Source organism: Sturnira hondurensis, unplaced genomic scaffold (genome assembly GCF_014824575.4).
Source record: "Sturnira hondurensis isolate 20B ecotype Veracruz unplaced genomic scaffold, ASM1482457v3 Scaffold0019216, whole genome shotgun sequence".
Classification (NCBI taxonomy): Eukaryota; Metazoa; Chordata; class Mammalia; order Chiroptera; family Phyllostomidae; genus Sturnira; species Sturnira hondurensis.
Genome location: NW_028091847.1, coordinates 7,990,275 through 8,017,981, shown reverse-complemented (window position 1 = coordinate 8,017,981; position 27,707 = coordinate 7,990,275). Strand labels below are relative to the sequence as shown.

The 27,707-nt window shown below is 52.1% G+C and overlaps 2 protein-coding genes across 5 annotated transcripts in view; one reads left to right on the top strand and one right to left on the bottom strand.

Annotated features, from left to right (window-relative positions):
- The first annotated feature begins 112 nt into the window (after positions 1 to 112).
- On the top strand, positions 113 to 18,745 carry CAMK1G (calcium/calmodulin dependent protein kinase IG). The gene is made up of 12 exons (XM_037027625.1): positions 113 to 257; positions 4,723 to 4,851; positions 7,750 to 7,824; positions 10,226 to 10,364; positions 11,023 to 11,146; positions 12,496 to 12,571; positions 13,748 to 13,860; positions 14,631 to 14,709; positions 16,251 to 16,338; positions 16,578 to 17,002; positions 17,538 to 17,665; positions 17,819 to 18,745. Exons 1-11 carry the CDS (start codon positions 166 to 168, stop codon positions 17,626 to 17,628), a joined length of 1,431 nt encoding a protein of 476 aa, XP_036883520.1. The 5' UTR covers positions 113 to 165; the 3' UTR covers positions 17,629 to 17,665; positions 17,819 to 18,745.
- An 845-nt stretch (positions 18,746 to 19,590) lies between these two features.
- Positions 19,591 to 27,707, bottom strand: part of LAMB3 (laminin subunit beta 3) — a 58,016-nt gene continuing 49,899 nt past the window's right edge. For all 4 annotated transcript variants that reach the window (XM_037071034.1, XM_037071037.1, XM_037071036.1 and 1 more), the window contains exons 20-24: positions 24,930 to 25,137; positions 24,364 to 24,505; positions 23,820 to 23,996; positions 22,690 to 22,843; positions 19,591 to 20,095 (exon numbers count right to left, since the gene is read on the bottom strand). In XM_037071034.1, coding sequence (XP_036926929.1) covers positions 19,959 to 20,095; positions 22,690 to 22,843; positions 23,820 to 23,996; positions 24,364 to 24,505; positions 24,930 to 25,137 — 818 coding nt within the window. In that variant the 3' untranslated portion in view covers positions 19,591 to 19,958. The remainder of the gene's footprint in view (positions 20,096 to 22,689; positions 22,844 to 23,819; positions 23,997 to 24,363; positions 24,506 to 24,929; positions 25,138 to 27,707) is intronic.

Sequence of the window (27,707 nt, the reverse complement as noted above, 5' to 3'; positions counted from 1 at the left end):
TTTTTGCCAAATATCCAGATTTTACTCTTCAGCCTTCTAGTTGTTCCCTGAAGGATGCATTTTCGATTCTTTTTACAACTTATCTCATTGTATATGAACAATTAGCTGATCAGACCCTTTCTTCTCCTCCTCCAAGCATCCCCAGAAGCTTCAACTCTGGAGGCGATGGGCCGAAAGGAAGACGAGGACTGCAGCTCCTGGAAGAAACAGACCACCAACATCAGGAAAACCTTCATCTTCATGGAAGTGCTGGGATCGTGAGTGCGGGGCTGAGAGATGAGGGAGTGGCTGGGCGCCGCTGGGGCAGGTGGGGAGGCGTTGTTCCAGGCCCGCAGAGAGGGATAAGGAGGGGCATCCTCTCAGCAGCCCCCGGGGATTTAGGAAGGTGGAGTAGGGGCTTGTTGGAGAGGGCAGGGGAAGGTACCTCGGGATAAAACAGAGGACAGTTTAATACACTGGAGCCCTCAGGGGAAATCAGCCCCTCCCCCAGCTTCTACCCTCTGGTCTGCCCCCAGGGACTGCCCCCCTCCCCACCTACTCCCATATCTGCCACATCTTGTGAGCTCCTGGTAGGAGGAAAGAGACTTTCTGGAGGAACTTCTGGGGATTCAGTGACCCTAGAACTTTCTGGGCCTTCCCACACCACTTCTTCATTTCCCTGGGCAGTGAAAGGCCAGCCCCACTGTCTACTACTGTAGGAGGAAGAAAACGTGCTTCGGAGGCTCTGCGAGCTGGCGGATCACACACTTGGATCAGCTCCCCACCCCACCGTCGTCTCTGCTCCGTGGTTCAGTGCTATGTTGGAAAAATAAAGTCACACTGCAGCCCAAACTCCTTCCAGCCTCCAGGGCATCTGCACCGCCCCTTAGCAATTGATTACTCAGCTAGCAGAGCAGAGCTGGCCTGCCTGGAGCTGACAGGACTCAGTGCACTGGGTTCTGCCTCGCCCCCTGGAGGGCACAGCCTCTAACGGCACCTCTGGGCCACTGGCCCCATGCCTCACCTCCCAACCGCAGCCAGTCAGCTAATTACTCTGGGCTAATTGGGCCAGGAGCCTGGGGAAAAGAGGGGCAGTGAGTGGGCTGCCCATTTAAGCAAGCTCTTCCTCCGCCTTGGCTAGGAGGCAGCGGCCTCAGGCAGCAAGGCTGACCACACTCGCACTGTAGCCGGAGAGGACTGGGTCCTCAGGGGAGGCCTCCGGGCCCTCCTTGCTGAGGCAGGGGTCAGGCTCTGTGTCACAGAAGGGTCCCAGGCATGGTGCTGGTTATCAGAGCACTGGTCCTCCATCAAGGGCCTTTGCCAAGACGGGGGTGGCTAGGAAGGGGGTATTGGCAAAAGAGAGAGGAACAAGACTCATGAGTGAATCAGAAATGGTTTGGCCAAAACTCAAGAGAAGGGGGGAGAAGGAAGCCTGGAGTGGCAGAAGCTTATTCACTGTCGGCTCAGACGTGTGCTCTAGGACTGTCAAAGACACACGCACTGCCATCCTGGATCCCAGCGAAGTCACACTGCAGCTTCTAAACCCAGGGGCCACCAGAGCCACCTGGGCGCTTATCCCTCTGTTAACCATGAAGATGTTTCAGTAAAGAAACAGGGAAATAATAGCGCAGTCAACACCAACATACCCACCTCCTAAGTTCAACTGTTGTTGACACCTCACTGTATTCGTTTTATATACGCACACTCACTAGTGTGTTGTCTATAAACTAGTTGCAAACATCATCACACATCACTTCTGACTCCTGTCTGCATCTTTAGGAATAAAGGCATTTTCTTTTATATGCACAGTATCATCTTCACACTAAAAAATAATAATTTTCTATTATTTTAGCCTAGATCATTTTTTTGAAAAATACAGATTCCTGGCCCCAGGTCTACAGAACTGGGATTTGGGAAGCTAGGACCCAGCAGCCAGGAATCTATATGTTAAGTGCGTCCGCTAGCTCTGCTGTATCCAGCCCCACACTGATTTGGGGAAACCAAGAGGACAAGCAGGGCCAGGTCACCGTTGCAGCAGTCAGGGCTGAGGAGAAGCTGCAGATGGGCTTCTTCTCCGAGGTCTGACTGGCAGCCCCGGGCTGCAGACCCCACCATGACCCTGCAGAGGGCAGCGGCGTGGCAGAGCAGGGTCCCATTCGGGATGCACCAGGATCCCGAGGCAAAGCCTCTTCCCTCTAGTGCTCAGCTCCTCTGCACCAACGCACCAGGGAGAATAGGTTTTTGTTCAATCCGCCCAGACACCACCCACAATTCCAGGGCCCTCGGAGAGCTGTAGGGTCACTGGGCCAAGGTCGTCCATTGCAGGAGGTACATCGCCCCAGTTCCAGGCCCCTTCCTCTCACAGACCAGGAAGAGATTTTTCTTTTCGGTCCCTGCCCTCACCCTGCCACCCAGCATCCCAGCAAGAGTAGAGAGCTATTCAGAGCAGGAAATGCAAACTGGGTTCCTGTCGAAGCAATTACTCCTGGCTCTGGAGGCTCTTCCTGTCTTGCCTCCTGACCTGCACAACCTTGGCTGCTCAAAACTAGCTCTCTGCTTCCCATCCTGACAGATGGCACAATTAAGTCTCCTAACCACTCTCCTCTGTCCCCGCCACGCACAGCCCTGACACACACACACACACACAGCAGAAAGCAGCCTGAGGCAGAAGAGCAGTGACATTGTTTCAAATTGCCACCACCCGTGCCACCGACATACACTTTGATGTGGGTGGTACCCCAGGAAGACCTTAATTGGATTCCATCCCACAAGAGTGGGTGTCAGCTTTGAAATCAGGGGATTATTCATGTGTGGTTGTAAAGATCAAGGTGAAAGAAGAACTCAAAGTGGATCCTAAAATGTCACAGCTGGAAGTAGCATTGAGCCCACGTGGTTCAACTCCCTCATTTTCTAGGTGAAGGAAAGTGGAGTTTCACCCCTACTTGCTGGTCCACACCTCCATGCTTTTTCTCATGCTTCTTCTCCAGCCCCGCCCGAAACATCACTTTCAATTTTGTTTGTGTTTTTCCCACGGAACTGACTTTCATTCATTCCTTTAAACTGAGCTCGGGGTGTTCTCACATCACACAGCGTGAAGTGTGTCCTCCTCAGCTATCCCCAGTGGTCACTTCGCATGTGTTAGGACAATCGCCCTTTTCTCTAAACCTGCAGGCTGCTGGGAGGTTGTGGGGGGATGCTGGAATAGCTACCACATGGAAATATACCGTGTCTCCAAGGTCAATGGCGTCTGCTGGAACTGTGCAGGGTGCAGCCTGCCCAGCCACAGCAGATGCATGTCCTGAGTCTGCATTTTCTGTCATCTCAGGTCACCTCCTGCTTCTCTGCACCTGCCTCTCCCACCCTAGGTTCTAAGATGACCTCAAACGATCTCCGGTGCCTAACACAGAGAGGTCCTGTCAGCACAAGCGTTCACTGAACGTGGCACAATAGTTTCAAATTAAATATTAATTGTTTATTGCCTGTGTTCCTTACTAGTCTACAGGCACCTTAAGTGCTGAAATGTACTTTTTACCTCCAGCATCTAAGACTCAGTAGGTGCTCAGTAAGTCCTGATGGAAGGAAGGAGTGACCGGATGAATGACTAGACACGCTCTGAAGGCGCTGACTAACTCCGTTCCCAGTGCAGCTGGGGAAACAGGAAACTCAGACACAGGAAACACCCAGTATTTTCTAATGTGGATTCTCAAGGTCCTTCCACCAGCTTCACTGCAATTGGGCCTTCATTCTGGAACCCACGTGGCAGTGAGGATGACTCAGCTGTTTCCTCACTTAAACTTAATTTCCTCTTGTTACTGCCAGGTGTCCTGCTTAACGGTATTCAAATAATAATAATAATAATAATAATAATAACACATGTGGTTTAATGGGTGCCAGGAATACTGTTAAGCACTTTTATTAACTCATTTAATCTTGTCAACAACCGTATGAATCAGATACTATCAATATTCACACTTTTCAGATAAAGAAACTGGTTATAGAGCAGTTAAGTGACTGGCCACCCAAAACGCTGAGGTTCTAATGTGGACAATCAGGCTCCAGCATCTTCCACTAGCTAAGTGCTGCTCTGATGGTCTGGTCTCCAGAGGACCCCCTTCAAACCAAGAAGCCTGTAATTTGGAATCCCACACGGTGCTGCTATTGGGTTCCATCCTCTCTGTCTTCAGAAGCCTGCCCAGAGCGGCCGGGTTCTGTCTCCCATTCTTGCAGATGCTACTGAACGAGACGATAATCAGCCCCCCGCCTCTGATCGTTGGTTCAGGGTCATTACCACCATCTACAATGGATACAGGAATCTTTTCTCTCACTGTGGCCGAGCCCTGTGCCCCAGTGAGACAGACGTCCAGCTGCCACCCCGGTGTGCCACCCTGTACCATTTTGAGAGAGGCAAAGTAAATCGACTGTGCAGTGACCTCTCTCCAATGAATTTGTCAAGTGAAGGGATCTCTCCATAGCGAAGCAGAGTCTCTGGGAGTCCCCCCCCCCAAACTAAAGACCCAGGAAGTAACACCTCCCAGTCCCTAAGTCTGTAGCAGAATTTTCTCTCTCCCACATGGTGAATGAAAAAAGGATTGGCATGTCAGATCAGCAGGCACCCCCAATGACAATGACCATGGAAACTACTTACCAGCCACATCTTCCTTCATTGACCCTGTGGTTTTACTTCCAGCGACGTTCTCTAGCCAGCCAGTACTAATTTTTTATGTCCTGGCATCTTCCACACAGAGGAGCTTTTTCAGAAGTTTTCCTGGTGAAGCAAAGGATGACTGGGAAGCTCTTTGCCCTGAAGTGCATCAAGAAGTCCCCAGCCTTCCGGGACAGCAGCCTGGAGAACGAGATCGCTGTACTGAAAAAGTGAGTGGGACTTGGGTTGGTGGAGCAGAACTCGGGATCCCCACGTTTCCTTCACGGGTTACCTTCGAGAAGGACTGGGGCTGGATTTTTCACACCAAAAGACCTGAAAAGGCTTGCTCCCTCAGATTGGGCTAGTGGGGCACCTGATTAATCAGCTAAGTTTAGCCAGATAGCTGTCTTAGCTGATTTTTTTAAGATTGTATTTATTTATTTATCTTTGGAGGGGAAGGAGAGAGGGAGAGAAACATCTATGTATGGTTGCCTCTCATGAGTCCCCTGCTGGGAACTGGCCTGCAACCCAGGCATGTGCCCTGACAGGGAACCGAACCTCGATTCTCTTGTTCGCAGGCCCGCACTGAGCTACACCAGCCAGATTAGCTAATTTTTTTAAGTGGTCTGACTAGTGAAACAAATGGTAGCAGAACTGGTTTGTGCACGTAGACCAAAGGGTAATTCTCTCACAGGAACAAAAATCAATTGAGAGCCAACCCCTTGGAGAGTCAATAATTAAGGAAGAGGCATAAGACTTGGAAATGAACTTCAGTTTGTTCCAAATCAAATGCAGGGTCAGCACCCCAAGCATCGTGATGGATGCCACGCTAACAAATCCTGGTATTTATAGCAGGACTCGTACAACAAACCCTTGTGGGGCGCCGTTGGTGCCAAAAGTGTGGTAGGCATCCGAAGCACAGGGTGGAAGCCAACAAAATTCCTTACCCTCAGGCACTCACATTTTCTGGGCAAAGACAGAAGTACTCCTAACAAACTCTTTTCCCATTAGATGTGAACCATACTCACAGGAGGCCGAGTTCGAAGGAGACAGGGATTCATTTTGCCTACATGTGTTTTTTTATGAGTATGGATTTCCGAAGAAGGGGGAACTTGAATGAGTGGAATTGTGTGAAGGCAGGAGGGGTAATGCAGGAAGGGAAATCAGACCAAGAATAGGACAAACTTTAACGCAGAACTGTGGTACGGCAAGGGCAGTTAGGGAAGAGTTCGCGTTGGGAGCCTCTGAACTCACAGTGAGCACTATTAAGGGAAAGGAAATGAAATTAAAATGGTCAAGTGGGACCTGATTATAAAGGGTCTTGGCTGGTATAACAAAGACTGGTGACGTTATTCCATGGGCAAAGGATTTTAAGTGAGGAGTCACATAATCAGATTTATGTTGTAGAGCCGTGCCTCTTAAGCATGGCGGAGGATGGATTGGAGAATGCCAGCCTAGAGAGTGGGGGACTGTCTCAATAATCTGGGGGAGGGATGAGGATGCAAGCCAAGTAGTGGCAGGATCCTGTGGTGGCAAGAAGACTGGGTTTAGAAAGCATTCTAGACAAAGAAGTGATCGGGTTTGGGGCTGGTTGGTAAGAGCATAAAAGAGAAAAGCATTAAAAATGATTCTGAGATTGAGGGATTAAGGGGAAAATAATGTCACCGCTTGGGATAGAAAACAGAAAGGATATGTAGGCTTGGAGGAAATAGAAAGAAATCGATTGGTATGCTGAATGTTGAATATCTCTACATGAAGGTGTCTGGCAGAGTGCTGGGAATATACGTCTGGGCCCCAGGGAAATGAAAGCAGAGAGAGACTCTGGACTCACTGAAAAACAAGGACTGTGGTGATTTTTCCTACCATCACATTGTATCATCAGTCCCTAATAACACAGAGAAATGAACAGCTTAATAAACATTTGTTCAGTGCGCGAACCAGCAACAAATTAATGTTAGCTTTGTCAGCTTTTCTGTATGATTGAATCCATCAGGTCGCTCCTGCAAGAAATCTATATTTTTAGAGATGTCTTAAAGATGATAGTTACTATCAATTGTGTGTCTGCTATTCCCCCAGGCACTTACTAAGCCATTGATACGCACTTTTTAAATCCTGATTTAACCCTATGAGAGAGATGTACTCGGGAGACGAGGGAAATGAGCCAGCCAGCGTTACTCAGTTAATAAATGCCTGAGCTAGATCTGAACTCAGGGCCAACTGGCGTAGCATCTAAGTCCTTAACCCCTGTGATACACAACCATGAGTGAAACTTCCTAGAAATGTTCCTCCTGGACAGCCATGCACGGGACTGCTGAGTGGAAGGCCAAGCCTCTCAGCTAATATGATTATTCTACTTGCCTCATCCTTTGAGTAATCCCGGACATGGGTCGTCGAGGACAGAGTTTCTTGACCTCAGAACTATTGGCATTTTAAAACAGACAATTCTGGGTTGTACTGGGGGCTGTCCTATGCATCGTAGAGTGTTCTGCCGCATTCCCCCCTCTACCCACTAAATGCCTGTAGCATCTCTCCCATCCCCAGGCAAGACAATGAAAAATGTCTCTAGACATTGCCAAATGTCCCCTGAGGGACAAAAGAGCCCCCTGACCGAGAATCACTGATCTACGGCATCTCATGGGACTGCCTCTCCCACCAATGAGCATCTGCTTTCTCACAATGTCCTAGAACAGTAATTTTGCACCATTTTCTGCATGGTTACCCATGAGAACCCTTTCTTTCTGCAGTGTTTCTGAAAGAGACCTGGATACCCACATTGTAGACTAGCCTAGTGGCCGGTGTTCCCTCAATGTTCCCTCGGGTCTTTTAACTTTCTCTTTTGACAAAGTTGAAAGAGGTCCCTAAAGCAACAGTGCCACATTTGTTCCCCGAAGCAGAACGGTCAATTATCCATTCAAAATTATGGACTGACTACCACCCCAGGGATCTTTTCTCTGGGATTTTTTTGTGACTGCCTAGGTTTTTGGAAGGCTTCATAGGGACCCTGACTTCCTAAATAGTATCTTCAAAAATGTCTAATAGAAACAAGAGTCCATTTGAGCTGGGTCTGCATACTTTGCCTGGACGACGGAAACAACATGCCTTTCACCATGACCCTTGCTTTCCCCCAGGATCAAGCATGAGAACATTGTGACCCTGGAGGACATCTATGAGAGCACCACGCACTACTACCTGGTCATGCAGCTGTAAGTAGCAGGTGGCCCACTTCCTCCACAGATGTCCCATGGGGCCATGGAGGCCCAGAGGAAGCTAATTGGTGGTGAGGGAAGGGTGATGATTAAAGGACAAAATCAAGAATTAGTTCAAGGGGATTCGAAATACCAAGAGTCCTTTTAGGTTCAATCTGCCTCTGGGCATGGACATGTGCTGTGTGGACAGAGAGATAAGACCAGGGTTGATTATCGGTACCTGGCAGTACAGTGTTACCAATCGTTAAAATATTTCCTACCAGTCGGCAAGTAGCTAAGACTCCAACCCACCCATCCTCCCTCCTGCCCCAGCCCCTCCCCTCAGACTGGTTAGAACTCCCCACAGCCCTGCTACTGAAGGGTCATGCCTGGCACAGCAGGCACCTCCCGAACCCTTCTCCGGCACTGTGGCTTGAGTGCATTTTGACCAGTCATAGTCATCAAACTGGATATTAAAAGGTTGGCTGTCACTCCAGGGTAAAATCACTATGGGAGTACAAGCCACACGTAGATAGATTTTAATTCAATACAAAGAAAGGGTTTCTCTCAAGGGAGTCACCAGAGTTAGACACAGGCTGTGGCTGTGAGTGTGTCCAGGTGCAGGGCTGAAATGTTGCCTCATTAGAAAGGCTCCCTGTCACTGTCACATCCAAAGAAGAGTCCTGCCTGAGAGGGACTGCCATAGGGTTGGTCAGCACTTGCAAGGACTCAGCATTGGGCTCAGAGACACACTATTTATAAAGTGCACAGAAGCACACACTCACATACACCCATCACTCTGCAGTCACAGCATAGCGGGATACAGTGTTTTTGACTGACAGGCTAATTCCTCAGAAACTGTCATGAGCTAACTTTGGCCTCAGCAGCCTATTAACTGCTGAGTTCACCTGGGGCCCAGTCAATAGCGGCAGCAAGCAGTCAAGGGAGTAATTTGGAGGAGGGCCCAAAGCATCACTGACAAGTGAGCAGGAACCATGTGGCACCTTCATAAAGCCAGTTCAACAGGAGTAGCACCCAGCAATTCAGAAGATGAAGAGGAGACAGGAAGGTGAGCAGGTTCCAAAAGAGCCACCAAGCCTCCCAGCTCCAGGACCCAGGACCCAGGACCCTAGTCAAGAGTCCATGGTTGTGGACAAAGAGTCTCTTACTCATAGGCCCCCAGCTCCTATAGGAGAGCCTGGAGCTCAGGACAGAACCAAAAATGTTATGCATTTTGATGTGAGAATTTTGACTCCCTTGGTAGTGCATGGTCCTGCTGCACATTAATATCCATACCCATGGGACAGTGGGAAGGGGATTGGAACCCCTGGCTTGCAGGTAAAGTAGCCAGGGGTGTTCATCCCAGAGAAGGCCTCAAAAGAGCATTTCACCATCCATCTGCATACACTTGAAAAGATTTGTATAAAAGAATGTAATTTTTTTAAGTTTTTTAAAAAAAGATTTTATTTATTTATTTTTAGAGAGGGGAAGGGAGGGAGAAAGAGAGGGAAAGAAATATCAATGTGTGGTTGCCTCTCACATGCCCCCCACTAGGGACCTGGCCTGCAACCCAGGTGTATGCCCTGACGAGGAATTGACTCAGCGACCCTTTAGTTCGCAGGCCAGCACTCAATCCACTGATCCACACCAGCTAGGGCAAAAGAAAGTTATTTTTGATCTGGGTTCCCCAATGGGCCCAGAGGTAGAATTGATGTCTGATGGTAGAAACTACAGGGAGTGGGGTTTCCTGATACAGATAGAAATATTGAGGTGACAAAAGACAAAACAGTCTGTCTTAGGAGGTGGTGAGCTCTCTGCCACTGATGTGCCCCAGGACTTAGTGTAAGACTCGGCAAAAATGGTGTAGATGGTATTCAAGAGGTGGGAGTCAGACTTGATCTTAAGGCCCCCCTAAATTCTTAGATACCGTACCACGTGAGCCTCAAGCTACCACTTCAACTCCACCCCATAATTTCACCTTTAGGTAGCCCAATTTTCCAAAACAAAAAAAGAGTTCCTGACATACACACGGAATTCTCATAAGTACACCTTCTCTTGGCCAGGATTCAGTTTTGCTTCCCTCTTCACCATTTCTTTCTTCCTGTGTCCTAGGCCAGGGAAGAAGGCAGATGAGCAATGTGCCAACAGGAAGGAATTACTGCCTTTTTATGAAACCCTAACCAGGACGTTTTACATTTTAAAGGAGGTTTCCAGGGCCAGGTCAATGGTTGGCCCCCAAAGAAATGACTCCCTAGGGATATCATTCCAGGGATGTGAGGAGGTCTTCTGAGATGGGAGTGACTAGTCCTCCCTGCGTAGTCCACGTGTACCTGTCTGTTCTACCAGACAGGTGTCCCCATGGCCACATTCACATGCCTTCAACCTGAAAAAGGACCTTCCTTTGCCCCTGTGCCCACAGCGTGTCTGGGGGGGAGCTCTTTGACCGGATCCTGGAGCGGGGTGTGTACACAGAGAAGGACGCCAGCCTGGTGATCCAGCAGGTCTTGTCGGCTGTGAAGTACCTCCACGAGAATGGCATCGTCCACAGAGACTTAAAGGTGCCGGAATGGGTGCCCTCGCTTGGCGGGAGAGGACAGAGAAATGATCCTTTAGGAAGCACCAGGGGTCGTGGGCAGTCTGAGCTCTGTAAAGTGAGAGGGCTGGGCTAGCTTTCTCCTGCTTTCTGCCCTTAGATTGAGCAGATCTTGGATGAAAGAATAATCATTGTTCATTTGTACCTCAGCCTTTTCCTGAACTTTCCACTAGGCTTCACCCTATTTGGATACCAAGATAATCCACAGGTTTCTTGGACTGAGCCATAGTCAAACTCAAATGTGACAAGTAGTTACTGAGGGTCAACATTGCACCAGGCAGGTACCAGACTTTAGTTAGAGAGGCCAGAGACAGTTCACCTAGGGTTAATTCCTTCAAAACACTCTTAGGGTATCTGGGAATGAGAGGAAGGAGATATTAGTACATTAAAGTGTATAAAGCTAAGCCAAGTCAAGGTCATAAGCAAAATACAGAATGTTGGGGTACAGGAGTTGAGGGTGCAGGAACAAGGCAGGAGGGAAGGGCGGGAGAGAGATGAGCCTGGCTTTGAAGTCAGGAGCCCAGGGCAAAGCTTCCTAAGAAATAATACGTCAGGGGGAGGAAAGAGATGTGTGTTTCAGGTGACCATATCCTACACTACATGATATTTCTCTCCCCCCACAGCCTGAAAACCTGCTGTACCTCACTCCTGAAGAGAATTCTAAGATCATGATCACAGATTTTGGTCTGTCCAAGATGGAACAGAGTGGAGTCATGTCCACTGCCTGTGGAACCCCAGGCTACGTTGGTGAGTCTGGGAGCAGGAGAAAGGTTGACCAGTTAGCTACATTTGAACACATGGATGTTACTCACAGTTGTGAGGAAACAGGGTTCAGTTTCAAGGATGATCCAAGTAGATGATTCACTTTTGAGGTTCAGAGCCAGCCAATCCGTTGATCTCTGAAACTACCCGTACTACTCCCAAATCCTGCATCTTAAAGACAGCCTGCCCCCAAGCCCTTCCTACAGCCCAGGCCTATATTTTGCTTCTCACTTCTACAGACAGACTTCTTGCATCGGTCCTTCCAGGGAGATGAGGGGAAGAGACAAGGTCACCAACCCAGGCACCATTAGACCGCTGGGCAGCTGGCCACCAGCCCGCCCTGTCCTTTCCCCCACTCAAGAGGAAACCTCAGCCCCCCAATTGTTGGTATCCTGGCGGCATAGGGCTGAGTTTGAATCCAAGCAACCCAGACATGGGCCCCCCAAATATACACCCTAGGAGACTGGTAGAGGTGGAGTCCCCTGCTTAAACAGGAGGCTTCCAGAGGCCCTTACAAAGTAAGAGCAGGCAAGATCCCCAGTGAGAGCATTCCTGAGATCCATGGGGGAGAAAACCAGGACTCAGAGCACCCGCTCCTGCCCCTCCCCTCTTAGCCAGTCCTCACTGGGTTAGGGGTAGGAAGTGGGAAGTAGAATCCTCACTCAACAGAGGGAATCGGCTCTCTCCCCAACAGAGAGGTTGGTCTCTTACCATTACGTGTTTGGTCCCACTGGTCACAAAGCCCTGGTGTCTGTGATAAACACTGAAGACAGTTCTCTACTGCCCCAGAGCTCTCAGACAGTGGAAGACACAGCTCGTTCCCTCATAGAGCTCGTGACCTCATTGAACAGACTAAGCCCTGCCCTTGAAGCTACCAGAGGCTGATGGGACAGGTACAGCCTGCCCTCTGGGAGCTCCTCCCTTAACAGGGAAGACTGTCTCCATCGTCATGGGGATCCAGGTCTAGTGGGAAAGAGACAGTCCCTAACTTGCAGGTTTCCTCATCTGAAGGGAGACAGAGTCCCCACCCAGCGGATCCCCCATCTGAGTGGGGTGACATGGGGCCTGCCTTCAGCAAGACGTAGCTCTGGAGATCTCCAGTCTGATCAGGGAGTCATAGACCCTGTCATGGGACCTTCTAGTCTGATGGGAGAGACACAGTCCCTGCCCTAGGGGAGTGTTCAGACTTACAAAGGCAACATCATCCCAGGGCCACTATGGGATGATGCACAGTCCCTGCCCAGTCCTCTTCTCTGAGCCTCTTCCTGACCTTCAGCCCCCAACCCACAGCCCCCTCATCTTGACCCAGCCCTGACTCTGCCTTTGGTTTGCAGCTCCAGAAGTATTGGCCCAGAAACCTTACAGCAAAGCTGTGGATTGCTGGTCCATTGGCGTCATCACTTATATATTGTGAGTAGAAGATGTCCTTGGCTCAGTGCCTGGAAAATCTCAGAACCTGCTCACCCTTTCTTCTTCCCTTCCCTGTCTCAGCTCCTCAAGCAGCATCTACTTCCCAAGCATGTGTATGTACATGTGTGCACACACACACATGCCCCTGCACACACACAGCTCCACCTGTCCTGATATCCACCAGGTTATAAAAACAGAGTTCAGCGTGAACCCACTGTCCAGCCACTTGGTAGTCTGTCCTCCCGCACCCCCGCCCCATTTATTTACTGCATGCGCTGAGTCCTCCTCTGTGGAATGAGCAGTGAAAAGGGGAGAGGCCCAGCAGAGCTTGGAAGCCAAGTGGGCACAATGTTCCCATCTCAGATTTTTCTCCTGGTGATGTCATTTCAAGACCAAACAATGGCCTGGATGAACCTTGTCCTCACTCCTCTCCACATCTTCTCGGGCTCTCCTTTCCAAACCTGCTCATCACCCCTTTCCCTCCCCTCACTTCTCCTCTATAGCAAACTCTGCTCTTAGAAAAACAATCTACTGTTAGTTATTTACCGCTTTGTGTGGACTCAGTTCTCTAGTTCCTTACCTTATGTCAAATAACTACTCGCATTCACTCACTCACTCACTCAACAAATATTCATTGGCTGTCTACCCTGTGCCAATCACTAGTTTAGGCACTAAATAAATAAAGGACAAAATAGCCTTCAAAAATCCCTCATGAAACTGATGCTCAAGTGGCCATTCTACCACCCGTCTTAAAAATATTTTATACATCATCGAAGATTCAGGAGAAGTGCAGGTAAATAAAGGACAAAATAGCCTTCAAAAATCCCTCATGAAACTGATGCTCAAGTGGCCATTCTACCACCTGTCTTTAAAATGTTTTATACATCATCTAAGATTCAGGAGAAGTGCAGGGAGAGGCGGTGAGAGCTTGGGAGACTAACGTCCAAAGAGACCTTCCAAGGTGGCCTGTCCAAGCTTCGGCTCCCACATTAACACTTGATGGGACCTGCACTGTTTGTGAATCAGAGGCAGATCCATGGCCTGGCCATACTGCTGAGGGGGGACCTTTGCCACCTGCCTGTGGACCCCGTTGGGGGGGGGGGGCTGGGCAGAGGGAGGGGCTGGCCTAGGGAGGGAGGGTTGGTCGGCAGCGTGGCCCGTCCTGTTCCACTGCAGGTTGTGTGGGTATCCTCCTTTCTACGAAGAAACGGAGTCTAAGCTCTTCGAGAAGATCAAGGAGGGTTACTTTGAGTTTGAGTCTCCATTCTGGGATGACATTTCTGAGTCAGGTAAGACCAGTGGGCATGAAGGACAATATAACAGGCTCCAGGCAGAGGCTGCCAGGAGAAAAGAGCTTAACAAAGGATGACAGTCCTGGCTCTTGAAAGTCCCCGGGGAACCTTACAGACAACAGGCTGCCGAGGAGAGCAGAGAAATATTCATGTGGTTCAGAGGCCAAATAAATGATTCGCCTCTAAGGTTCATGCTTTGGTTTTCCTAGAGACAAAACCACAGTCTGCCTGGTAAAAGCAGGGGAGGTAGTTCAGATGAGGGGCCAGGAGGGCAGGGCCAGGCAGGGGGCACTCTTCCGGCAGGAGTGGCAAAACCAAGGCCACGTTTTGCCTTTTACACACCAAGACCGAGACCATGCCATGCCTCGGCGTGTGAGCAGGCAATCATTGTGTGTTATTGGGCCCGTTAAGTAGCGATCAGAGCTGGAGAAAGCCAGCCGTCACATGTGTACCCATGTGCAGGGGCAGGCCCCTGAATGGGGCAAGTGCACACCCGTGTGGCGTGCAGGCACGTTGGTGCCTCGTGACGAGAGATACATGTGCAATGCTATGTGGGTGAAGCCAAGCAGAGCCTCTCTTTAGTTCCTTATGGTGGGTTGTTGTTAGGTGGTTTGGATTTCTTTTTTCTCTTTTTAAGACTCTTTAAATTGCCTCTTTGGAAGATTAGCTCAAAGATGTATTCACTGCCACCCACCAGCCCGGAAGTGAATTTCCATCAGTCGTGAAATCTGGTCCTAAGCTGCTGTGTCTTTGATTGCTCCTCTTAGCCAAGGATTTTATTTGCCACTTGCTGGAGAAGGACCCAAATGAGCGGTACACCTGTGAGAAGGCCTTGAGGCACCCCTGGTGAGTGAGGGATGGGGTGGCTCCTGGCCCCAGCCGGTGGCTCCCCAAATGTCATGCTGACCTGTTCGCAAGGTGTATTTCCCGGGAGTCTGCATGCCCTGACCTGTTACTCTTGTGGCATCCACAGAGTGTAGATGGGTTCACCTGGCCCAGCTAGAGATGCAAACAGCATTTAATTAAGTGGGTTCTGACCCAAGGGTGGCAACTGGGTCACCTGGTCAAGTGCAGAAGGGCAGAGGCAGCGGGGCCCTGTCATCGGCACCGGTATTCAGTACTCGTTACCCAAAAGGCACCCAGGCACAGGCAGCCCTGCCCTGTTAATAAGAGAATCATTCTGCTTTCTTTGGGGTCAAAACCTGTTCCATATGAGGTGATCTGAGAAAAATCACAATTCATAGAGTAGGTAAGTAAAGTCCTGAAACGCCTCCTTTTTTCTTGCTACACGCCTGCTCAAGAATTTACAATAGCTCCCTATCCTACCACAGCAAGCCCAGAATCCTTTGTCTTTCCAGGTATTCCCTAATGTGGCCTGACCTCCAACTTTATTTCCCAGGATTCCCAACACACCTTCTCTGTTCCAGAAATGCCTAAGAGCTGTACCCCTCTCCCTGCCTTCCCCTTACCCCATAGACCAAACTCTTTCCAATTACACCTTGGGTTTTGCCATTTTCACCACCTAGAACGCCCTCCTCTTGCCATGTGGGTAGCATCTTTCAGGGTCCAGAATAGTCTCTGCCCTTTCCTGAAACCTTGGCTCCCACAGTCCAGGCAGGCCTCCCATCTCTCACTATCCGTTACAGAGCTTACCATAAATTACTCTGGTTCACGGCATGAAGCAAAGCCCCGCCCCTACACTGTAAGCCCTAGGGATCGGGACCCCATCTGCTATGATACTTCTCTGGGCTCCTTAGTACCTAGCAAGTACTGTGCACGTGGCAGGTGTCTGAGGAAAACTTAGAGACAAGTGACTGAGGGGCTGAGGGGACAGGAAAAGGGTAACCTATACTGGGTGGCCTCACTGAAAAAGGCTTCCAGGAGGAGGTGGGTTCCAAGCAAAGTTCTGAGCTAACAGACAATGACAAACCATGTACCCTCTGACACTCAGTAAATGTTTTTTTTTTTTTAAATAAAAAGCCAGATAGCAAATATTTTAGGCTCTGCTGGCCATCCCGCCTCTGTAGGAACTAGTCAATCTGACTGTGTAGCATGCAAGCAGCCACAGCCCATACCTGAATGAAGGACAGAGGGGAGGGATCCCAGGAAGGCCTCATTTACAAAAGCAGGCAATAGACAGATTTGGCCTACACACCAGAGTCTCCTGATCCTGAGCTAAAGGAAGCTTTTAATTTTGCCAAAGCATAGGCCCCTGATGACCTCCCAGGGGGACAGAGGAGCTTGATTCCAGCCTTTCCTACTGTGGCCACCCTGCTCCTTGGGCACTCCATTTGGCTTAACCTGGACCTACCCGCACAGTCCCTTGCCCAACTCCTGGTTGAGTCCCATAGCCAACCACTATCCAGGTGTCTCCTCTGCATCCACAGGATTAATGGAAACACAGCCCTCCACCGGGACATCTACCCATCAGTCAGCCTTCAGATCCAGAAGAACTTTGCCAAAAGCAAATGGAGGGTAAGTCGTCCTCTCCAGGAGGTGCCAGGCGGTTTTGGGGCCCTGGAGGCTGGGCTGGGGCAGGGGATGATGGAGGGGCTTTCCTTGGGGCTTCCCAGCAGACACTGGAATTCCCTGGACGCCCTCTGGAAGGAGAAGCAGGCACCTTGGTTTCAAGAAGCCACAGGGCAGAGGGAAAGTTTGAGCTCTGTGACCCTCTGCAAGTGGGAATGGCCAAGGCTGGTGCTGTGTCTCCTTAGCAAGCCTTCAACGCAGCAGCCGTGGTACACCACATGAGGAAGCTGCACATGAACTTGCACAGTCCAGGCGTCCGCCAAGAGGTGGAGAACAGGCCTCCTGTCAATCAAGCCTCAGAAGCTTCAAGACCCAGCTCCCCTGAGATCACCATCACTGAGGCCCCTGCCCTGGACCAGAGGGCAGCACTCCCTGCCCTGACCCAGCTATCCTGCCAGCACGGCCCCCGGCCCACTGCCCCAGGCCCCAAGTCCCTCAACTGCCTGGTCAATGGCTCCCTCCGCATCAGCAGCAGTCTGGTGCCCATGCAGCAGGGGCCCCTGGCCGTTGGGCCCTGTGGTTGCTGCTCCAGCTGCCTGAGCATCGGGAGCAAAGGGAAGTCCTGCTACTGCTCCGAACCCACGCTCCTCAGAAAAGCCAACAAAAAACAGTACGTACTTTCCCTCGAAGACAGAGGCCCAGCCCTGCTCACCCTGGGTCTGAAAGAACTCAGGCAACAAGCTAAAATTAATTGGCCAAAGGATGTTTCCCACTTGAGGAAGCCCCAGAGGGGCAGGAAGAGCTCTGGATTGGGGGCCAAGGGAGAGGCTGTCCTTACCACCCGCTAGCTATGTGGCAGTTGACCACCAGCTAATGTCTCTTTCTGGTTTGCTCATCTGTAAAAGGGGTTAATTGCATTATATGTACCTGCTCAGGCTGCCTCACAGAGGTACTGTAAAAGTTCAGTGAAGCAGCAGGAATGATAAATGCCTGCAGAAAACTGGGTACAGGGGAAGGGTAAACAGTAGACTCGAGTTTCCAGGGCCTCAGTGTTTGGGGGGTGGAAAGGGGTTTGGTTGTCTTGTGTGTCTTTTCGGAGAGCGCTTGTGCTTTCTGAACCTCGTACAGGAAGGGCTGAGAACTCTCTGGGCTCTTCTTCCTTCCTCAAATATGTCATAGCTGCTGCTGCTACATTTCCTTTCCAGGAACTTCAAATCTGAGGTCATGGGGCCAGTCAAAGCCAGCGGCAGCTCCCACTGCCGAGCAGGGCAGACCGGAGTCTGTCTCATTATGTGACCTCTGGGGGTCGTACCTGTGTTACTGCAATTTTCAGGTGAGGGGACTAGAGACAAGAGGGCCAGGGTGGGAACCTGGTGGGGGAGCTTCTGTCCCAGAAGAAAAGCCCCATCTCAGAGTCTGAATGATGGGGTTGGAGGGGTACCAGAGGTGTCGGCCCCACCCCACCCTGAAGCCCTCTCCTCTGCAGGAGAAACTGTCAGCTGGTCTCTGCCCTTCGGAACCTGGGGTCTGCTGTGCAGTAGGAGGAAGGGGAGCAAGTGGAGCAGGACCTGGCCCGGACAGTCTCTGATCAGAAGCAGCTGACTGCTGCCGCGTGGGGTGGACCCTCACCAAAGGCCCCGGCGTGAGCCTCCAGGGGTAGAGGTCTCTCAGAAGATGCCAGAAGGAGGAGGAGCATCTGCTGGCCTCCAGGTCTCCCTGACCTGCCTGCTCTGTGCCCCATACCCTGCGTGCTGTGGTCTGTGCAGTGTGCGTAGGTAGCTCTTCCCCAGGTCTGTGTTGTTTGTCGTGAAAAGCTTAACAGGCTGGCCAGGCTGTGTCACCTTCAGAGCAAAGCCATAAGGAGCATCGACCCAGACTCCTTGCTCAACTCATACGCATTCCTGCCTCTCAGGCCTCCGTCCTCACGGCCAGAACGGACTGGCCCATTGGTGTAGTCGTCTGCCCATCTGCATGAATGACAAGCAGCTCCACGATCTGCCTGTGAGCTCTCGCAATTTGAACCCTTAACTCCAGGATTAGCTCAACTGTGCCAAGCTCCCCCCCCGCAGCCTACCTAGGGCCCACTTCTGAGCATCCTCCCACCCTGCCCCTGTCCAAAGGCGGTGCAACACCCTCCCAGAAGAAAAAGTTAGGAATCCGAGACTGAGTACTGTAAGGAGTTAGTATTCTGGCCGGATGCCCTCCACATACACCCAATTAAGTAAAAATTGGGAGTTGACTGTTTCCATTTCAGCAGTAATTCTAATCCTGCCTCTGCTCTCCTCTCTCTTCCTAAAGGTCAGGTGCATCATTCTTGCCCATCCCGTTTTCTTGCCACCTGACCTCTCATCCCAGCTTCATGCGCAGTGTTGTGCTCAATAAAATGGACATATTTTTCTCTATGAAGCTTTGCTTGGTTCTTCTCGTGGTCAGAAGCAGCTCGGGGACTTGTAAGTATGTGTGGAATGGAAAGGGCATGGAGAGCTCGAGGCCAGGTAGAATCTAGCAGACGTGGAACGAGCTACACAGTCTGACCCATTTACTCCTCACGTGACCTTTTGAAGCCCAGGTGGTCCAGCTCCAGGGTCCATTCTCCTACTGACTTCATGCAGACGAGCATGAAGTTGAGGCCCAGCCCTGCCCTGCCACACCGGTGACCTGGGGGAAGTCATGTAACCCTGTGGGCCACCTTGGTCTCCTCACTTGTTGGATGAGGACAATGGTGACACTTACATCATGAAATAGCACAGACCACGCACAGCATTTGTCTTACCCGGTGTCAAAAAGTGAGCGATAGCAATCAAGACATTCGTGTAGACAAGTGCCTAGCACAGGGCCTGGGCTGTGGCCACACGCAAATGCTCATGCCATTTCCATATCCACCTCCCCAAACACTCACACAGATACACATCCACTAGGGCTTCTCCTTGAGAACCCAAAACACATGGGTTCTGGTCTTAGTTCTGTTTCTGAAACCTGCGCGAATTTGGGCCCCTTGCTTCCCTTCTCTGGATTTCTATTTCTTTATCTATAAATATGAAACTAGATCACCGTTCAAAGGTGAAATGGCTCCTCCAAGTCCCTCCCGGATGGAATCCATCAGGTCCTGGGCAGAGGGGCCCTGTCTCCCCAAGTTGGGGTGATGAGCAAGCTGGACTGAGCAGAGCGGAGAAGCCTATGTTTCCTATACCACCAGCCCGTGGGAGTCAGAAACAAGTGCTAAAGGTTTACTTAATAGAAGACACAGGATTTTCCCACTTTGAAGCTCTAGAATCCTTTCCAAAGACTTTTATTAGGCATTTTTGCTTGTGTATCATTTGCATTAAGTTTTGTGTTGGTCCAGGATTCAGCCTCAGTGGAGGACACTGCCCAGCCAAGCTCCCTCCACTTGGGAGCTTCTGATCACAATGACATGGCTCACCTCTGCCATCCCTTGTCCCTCAAATGTGGTAGTCCCATCAGCTCAGGTTCAGCTGTGGCCCAGAGTAACCTTACTAACTGCACACCAGGGTGGTCCAGGAAGTGCTTTCGGCTGCATAAAAGGAGCTGGAAAGCATTCCAAACCAGGCTGTCCCCCAAAGCAAAGAGGGCAGGTGTGTGGGCCCAGGCAGCTGGCAGCTGGAGCATCACTTGCAGGTGGCGTAGTAGAGCACCCTCTCGTTGATGTGGTCACGGATCTGCTCCACGCGTTTCTCCAGCCCTGTCAGGTCCGCTGAGCGAAGAGTGATGGCCTGGCTCCCCCTCAGCAGCTCCGACTCCATGTCTGAGGGCAGATGGAACAGCAGGGGGAGGAGGTGGGGCTGGTGAGTCCCCAAAGACTCCCAACCCGTCCTCCTCCCACCCACCTGGAGACAGCACCTGCAGGAGGAATCACCCCTGGGGGGGATCCTCCTCAAGGGCAGCCCTCTCCAGCCCCACAGTCGTCCAGCCCTACCCATTCACACATGCCAGAAGCCAGGCCCAGGAAGCCCTCATCTCAATTATCCCATGGCCCCTACCCTTCTCCTCTGCTCTAGGCTGCCCCAGTTGTCCCAGACTAATGAGGGCAGCCACTGGCACCACAATTAGCAGCCTGCTGCTGCTGGCCCCAGACGGCTGCCTTCCCACCAGCGATCCTCAGGTGGATGTCATGGCAAAGAGCTGGCTGAGTGGCCAGAGTGCTTCCCCACGCTCCCTCCCCGAAATGCCACGGATATTTTGCAGCCTACACCAGCCTGTGGCCTTATCCAGGCTGTCCTTCCTGGCACGTGTGGTGGGAGACGCCTCTACCACATTTGTGAGAGCTGGGACCCAGCCTCAGCCTGAGCTTTTCCAGGAATAGGGAAGGAGTGCCCTACCTCACAAGGCTCCAACTTTAAGTAGGAGAGAGAGAGAGAGAGAGAGAGAGAGAGAGAGAGAGAGAGAAAGGAAGGAAGGAAGGAAGGAAGGAAGGAAGGAAGGCAGGGAGGAAGGAAAAGTCTTCTCATTAAGCCAGAATCAGACCCTTCCTGCTCGATCGTCGAGTCTGTCTCCTGGGGGTGTAGGGATGGATTTGCTCTGTCTCTCACACCGCAGCCCTTCAAATGCCTAAGGCTCATCTTCTCCAGATGAAACCTCCTTAATTGCTTCATCTATTCCGTATTTGATGTGAGGACTAAGTCCTTCCCTACCTCCCAACCCTGGTCACTCTCCCCTGGACATTTGGTTTGTGAATATCCCTTCTACAGGTGCAGCAGCCGCCACTGAACACCAGTCCTCCTCAGGGACACCCTATCAGTGGAGTGTAACAGGGTTAGTGCTGGGCTGCCATTCAGCCAGTGGGTACCCATTTGGGCCTATGGGTTGATAAAATATTGAACTTTTAACAGCTGCTGTTGTGTTCCTGGTCCCCACCCTGAGGGCCCCCTAGGCGTCATCACCCCCATAATTCTGCCATTAGAAGTAAATTCCTGCAAACAGGTAAACGGCCATTCCAGTGCTACAACCTGAGTGTTTGCTGGTTGGTCAGTGCACGGCACACCAATTTCTAAATATTATTAACATCACCCCCGAGCCATTACTCCCTCATTTTGGCTGCTTTGTATTTATTTGCTCTTTGGCAATAACAAGATACAGCTAACTTGTATTAAGCATGCAGCTACTCAAAACTCTTGAGTCGTTTTCAGGTGAGTAACAGCTCCTATTTGCCTCTCACTGGCTGGTGTTGAAGTGTCTTCACTGCAGCAGCCACTAAGAAGCCAGGCCTCAGCTGAGCTGTGCTGGTGGGTTCAGGCCCAAGTGAGGCCAGAGTGGAGGATAACTTCCACGTCTCTCCTTGTTTCATTTCCTAGTGTTTCAGCCCATCCTTTTAGATTTCCGAGATTGCCTCAGAATACTGGTTCTCTTTTCTAGAGTATTAGCTATCTGTTGTAAACATTTGAGAAGCACATTCTTCATCTTCACCCACTGACCCAGCAGCCCCTGGGCTCCGCCATCAAGGTCAATTCCTCTCATCTCACCCTTCAGGTCCGGCTGGCCACCACCTCACATCTGCTCACTGTTGACTCAACAGCCCAACCTTCTCTATGGTAGCCACCTGGTCAGCCAAACAGATTTTTACCTCTTTCTCTGAAATTCAGAGAAACTCTGCCTGAGGCATTCTCTGGCACACCAGTGCAATTGTCCCATCACTGTCACATCTTGGACACTGAGCCTGGGTCCTGGACATCCCTGTTCTCCTTTCTGAGACACTCAGAACCCTTTGGAAATCTTTCATGAAGCCGCTGCCATATTTGAAACCCTCAGGTGGTTCCCTACAGGCTCTGGGGCGGAGTCTTCCTTCCACTGGGGAGGGAGGCCAGGTGCACAGACCAGCCACACCAGCCCCTGCTGCTTCCCGCCATCCCGTTCTGACCCTTCTCAGCCCTCCTCTCCCACTGGGTGCTCCCGCCCCATTTTCAAAATGTACCTCATTTTTCCCACTCACCCTGTCTTGAGATCCCTCTTATTCTTCCCAGCCTCTCCCAGGTCTACATATCCTTCAAGTCCACATCTAATCTTCTCTTTTTTGAACATTTCCTTTACTGAGCATTTCTCTCCAGCCCTTTCACCATTTGGGCTTCTATCACAGACCCCCTAACACTGCTAAACACAGGGTCGTGCATCTCACAAACTGTAGGAAAAAGGGCCACATTAGATCTCGAGCTTTTTGAAAACAGAGCATGTCTTGTAAACATCTCTACACTCCCCACAGCCCCATCATTGTGCCCCTTACTTACGAGGTGCTCAGGGACTCCCAGCTGGCCCCACTCCCTTCGCCCTGCCACCTCCAGCAAGACTGAGCCTCAGAAGCACTGGGCTGGGACCAGCCTTCAGGTTTGCCCCCAGCCGTCCCCTCACCTCTCATCCTGTCCATCATCTCCATGGTCTCCCCAAACAGCTCCTCGGCCTCCGTCTTGACGCTCAGAATCCGGCTGCCCTGATCCCCCAGCATGGGGCTCTGGCTCAACCGGTTTTTCAGCTCGGCGTATTTTTGCTTTATTCTCTCAAATCCCTGAAAAAGGTAGAACAGACCCTGTCACCGTCATCATCATACAAAGTCCTAGAGCACTTGACATCACCCAAATCAACACCGAGGGATAAAGTACCTCCTGATGTCCCCCCTGAAGTGGTCTTGCCTATAAAAAAATCCTCCTAGGCCACAAACTGTACTTGAAATTTGTTCTGCATGTCCCTCCCTTCCGCTGTAGTTCCTATCACTTCCCACTCACTTCCACGCAGTGTCAGGCACATAGTCGTCCCTTAGTAGTATAACATGGGCCCTGGCTAGTGTAGCTCAGTGGATTGAGCACGGATCTGCGAACCAGAGGATCACGGTTCGATTCCCAGTCAGGGCACATGCCTGGGTTGCAGGCCAGTTCCCAGGAGGGGACGCACGAGAGGCAACCATACATTGATGTTTCTCTCCCTTTCTCCTTTCCTTCCCCTCTAAAGATAAATAAATAAATAAAATCTTTTTAAAAATAGTGTGCTTGGCAGCTGGCCCATTGTGGCAGGACCGTAGGTGCTCACGTTCCTGGCCCACTGGAGACAGACGCTGGGGAGACGCTCTTTGATCTGCCCTCCGGTCTAATCCTGACAGTGATGGGGCTCTCTGGTTCGGCCACGTCAGCAGTGCCTGTCCTGGCTGGGCAGCCTGACAGGGATGGGTGTCAAGAGACCTGCTCTGTAGACAAGCTTTGCTTTGAACCAGTTACCACTTAATCTGGAAAAGGAGAAGGACTGGACTAGATCGTCTCCAACATTTCGGAACCTGTGGCCACTGCACCAGCCAGAAGCAGAATTCGGATGTCTAGCCAGGTTTGGGTTAATCCTGAAGCGCCTTCTGGTTATTTTAGAATAACTGGTCTCCTGCATGTTTTCGAGCCCATGGTCCTAGAAAGTGTACACGTCTACACGTAGGTAGCGTCCTCTCTTCCCAGAAGCCCCTACCGCTGTGCCTCCTCAGGCCAAGTGCAGCCTCTCTGTACCTCCTGGGCACTCAGTGCCCGCTCGCTGGCACCTTCTGCGAGCTGCTGAGCCTGGGCTGCCTGTGCCCGCTGCTGCTGGGCCTGGTGGCGAAGCATCTCCATCCGTGCTCGGAAGTCACCCAGCTGCTCCATCATGCCTGTCACCAGTCTCTCCGCCGGCCTCAGCACCTGCTGAACCTTTGTGGCAAGGAGACCGGGGTCTGTGGTGGGCCTCACAGGCAGTGGTCTTGACCCCTCTTTTTCCCAGTGCATCAGGCAGCTATAACTTCCTCCAAGCAGAACATCACTACTGCCCCCTCCCAATCCCTTGTCTGTCCACTGGCATCCAAACCTCCCCCTTCATCAGCTCAGCGGACCCCCACTCCTTTCTGCGCCTGGCCACGATACCAGAAAACCAAAGGCTCAAAGCCAGAGTCAAGGCTGTCACCCTCCTTCTTTAGGTCCCTGGCTCAGTTGCCATCCAGACCACTTTCTGGTATCGTGTTTGCCTTGGGCCTGAATCTGTTCATTTCCCAAATGAGGCAAGGAAGCCGTAACACCTCACCTCAGCAACCCTATCCTGGATACGCTGAAGGGAGCGGCTGGTGCCTTGCATGGTGTCCTGAGCCTCCTGCAGCGCCACGGTGCCCTGCTGCAGGTTCCCAACCACGTCCTCCACCTGGCCCTCCACTGCATGGGCTCGGCTCCTGGGGCCGAGAACGGAGAGAAATGAGAATGAGGGAACAGGGAACAAAGGGGTGTGTGGTACAGCTCTCTGACCAGTCCAAGAGAATATACTTCCCAGGCAAGACCAGGGGAGTTTTAACCCAGCAGCTTCTCCATCCCATGACGCTCCCCAGCAGGAGTGATGAATGGGAGTGTTCCCTTGCAGACACCCTGTGAGCACGGTTTCCAATGTGGAAGGCAAGGGTCACCGTGAGGGAAGTTTTACCTGCGTGCTGTGCATCGCTTCACCACCACCCACCATGGTGAGCACCCCCTCCCGTCTCCCAGCCCTCCCGCACCACGCTGACTTGGACAGCTTCTTCCCTCACGTCCAGCAACAGACTCAGGGAGCAAAACCACCAGCCCGGTCCCGGGCAGGGATGAGTTCAGGGCTCCGGGCCCTACCTGGCCTGCTCTGCCTCAGCCTGGAGCCTGCGAGCTCGGGCGACATCCTGCTTGGTCTGCGCCAGCACCAGGTCCACATTGGGGAGCCTGGCTGCTATGGCCTGGATCTCATGCATCTTCCTCAGGACCGTGGCAGAGTCTGTAGGCAGCCACAGGGCCAGCACGGCCTCGCTGACCTCCTGGATGGTGGTTGCGTCGGTGTCAGGATCTAGAAGACAGCCGTCTGTCAGACGGGGGGACACTGGCCCCCTCCCCAGAGGGCAGAGGCCCTGGGGACAGCAGGACCCATGGGAAGCACCCGTGTGCTTGGCTGCCTGGCTGCCTCAAGGCCCTGCCGCTCCCCCTCAGGCCCACTCAGGTGCCCATTCTCCGAGTTTCCGGCATGCTGGTGGGGATGATTGTCAGCGCAGCTGTGGCTACTAAGTGTTTGGTGGCACAGGAAGCTGTGGGCCGGGGAGAAGGAGGCGGTGCCAGACAGCTGGTCCTGAACAATGTGTGGAGCACAGGCACAATCAGCCCTGAATTGGGGAGGGTGGCCAGGAACTGGAACTGCCCCCTGGGCAGTAAGACCCCTTCCACGTGCCCCTCCGCAGACCAGGGTGCTCATTTTTGCAAAGGCAGAGACAGATAATCTGGTCACAGCTCCAATGTCACCTTCTCAGAGAGGCCAGCCCCGGCCACCCAGTCTAAGGTCACCCCCCTCCCTACACTAACACTCCTTATCTTCTTCCTGCTTGGCATATCTTTTCACTGCATTTATCACCAGCACAGGACAGCACTTCACTCATTTATCTGGTCCTCTGTCTGGTTTCCTACTGGAATGTGAGCTCTAGCGGGGCAGGGCCCGGGGTCCATCCACAGCTCTCTCCCCAGGCCCTAGCACAGTGCCCGGCACTTGGGGGCACTCGGTGTTTGTAGAGCGAATGAGTGATGGGAAGGGCTCCAGACCCAGGTCTCCCTGTTACTAGTCAAGCAACTTGGGGCAAGTCCAATGGCCTGTCTGAGCTCAGGTTCCCAACCTGTGAAATGGGAATAACTGTCTTCAACCTGCAGGGATGAAATAAAACAAGCAAGTAGCAGGAAGCTAACAAACCATCTCCGGGGCAGAGAGCGAGCTCAGAAGTACAGAAATGGCATCTCCTCCCCGTCTCTCTCTGTTCACTTGCCAGGGATGCCAACAAGGTAGCGACGGGGGCAGCCCCTCGCTCAGATGGCTTAACCCGGGACTTGGACTCTCCTGGGGCCCTGGAACCCTAGGCCCAGGCTTGCTCTGCACTTAAAGGGTTTCCTCACCAGCCAGCTCACAGGTCCCAGCCCCAGTCCCCAGGTCAGGTGGAAGGACACTCCCGGAAGGTGGCAGCCACGCCTCCTGCATTTCCGAGTCCCTCGGAAGCCACACTGGCAGCGGCAGGAGCCCAAGGCCTAACTGTGGAGGGTCTAGTGAAGCAGGCTTGTGCCCACCTACAGCTTCCTCAGTGACCTCTGCACAGGACCAACAACCTCCCATCTAACCCAGAGTCCTGCTCACCACACCGGCTTCATAACTACCCTCCCAGAAAGCCCCCCACTGAGCACACCTTCCTTTACCCTGAATCTCTCCAGCTGTCCCCAAGGGCTGGGGCCGAGTGTCCCTCAGTTAACACAAGCCTCTGAGGCTCAGGGTGGGTTTGCAAATATGCACCCCTCTGAACAGCAGCACATGGGGTGCTGAGACTGAGAATCACGTTAGATTCAGTCCCTGCCCTCATGGAGCTCATAGACAGGCCCACAGCCAAGAAAGCACAACCCTGAGTGAAGGGGGTGAGCATAGGGCATTGGAACAGCCATCGGAAGGGCACCTACCCGAGTCTGACAGGTCCAGGGAGGTGTCTAGAGGGTGGGATACCTGGAGGAATCTTAGAGGATGTGTAGGAACTAGCAGGTAAGGAGAGGTGGGACAGGGAGGTCAATCCAGGGGGAAAACATCAGCAAAGGCAAGGAGAAGAGTGTGAGTGTGTGCACACGGGTGTGTGTGACTCATGGGGCAATAACCCAGAGTGTGAACAGCGAGCGGAGTGAGATGTGCCCTCCCTGTGCTCCCTCCACGCCCGATGCCCTCAGGCAGCTCACTTAACCTCCCTATGCCCACAGTCCCCACCTGCAAAGTGGCGGGCGGTCTGGCAGGCAGTCGGATGAAGTGATAGAATACAGGCAAAGTGCTTAGAACACTGCCTGGCACTCAGCAAGAACTCAGTAAAGCAGAACTATTGTTTTGTCGACTATATTTGAAGGCCTAAAAAAGACGACATCTCCTCTTTCTCCACAGGCTTCCCTCCGCTCTGTGACGCTGGGTGCCAGCAGCACTGAGCACCGACACCTCCCACACCAGGACTCTGGAGACTAGCCACGCCATGGAGACTGTGAGAGCGGTCCTGGGTCCCTCCTTCTCCCTGCCCCAGCTTCGGACAGGACTTGACCTGAGACACAAGTATAACTGAGAGGATGAAGGGGGCCCCCACAGCCCAGCGACCCCCTGCTGTTCATGTGAGCCTCGTACCCCCAGGAGAGACTTCCCACCCTCCTCCTGCTCCCTTGCAGGGTGGGTGTCCATTCAGCCTCACTCGCTGAGCCTCAGGGGAAGGCTGGCTCTGCCCGAGTCTGAGCCCCGAACTCTGCCCCAGCCCTTTGGCCCGTGCTTGTGGGGCACCACCTCTCTGCATCCCCAGACAAGTCTCCCCTCTCTGGGGCCAATGGGAGGGTGGCTCCCGAACGGCCTCAGAGAAGCCCGGGGACCTCAGC

What these genes read in the sequence shown, in the direction of transcription:
- CAMK1G (XM_037027625.1), top strand. Translation starts at nt 166, where the DNA reads ATGGGCCGAAAGGAAGACGAGGACTGCAGCTCCTGGAAGAAACAGACC. An exon ending in TCGTCCACAGAGACTTAAAG is followed by an intron (nt 10,365 to 11,022) that starts GTGCCGGAATGG and finishes CTCCCCCCACAG; the next exon opens with CCTGAAAACCTGCTGTACCT. An exon ending in AAGGCCTTGAGGCACCCCTG is followed by an intron (nt 14,710 to 16,250) that starts GTGAGTGAGGGA and finishes CTGCATCCACAG; the next exon opens with GATTAATGGAAACACAGCCC.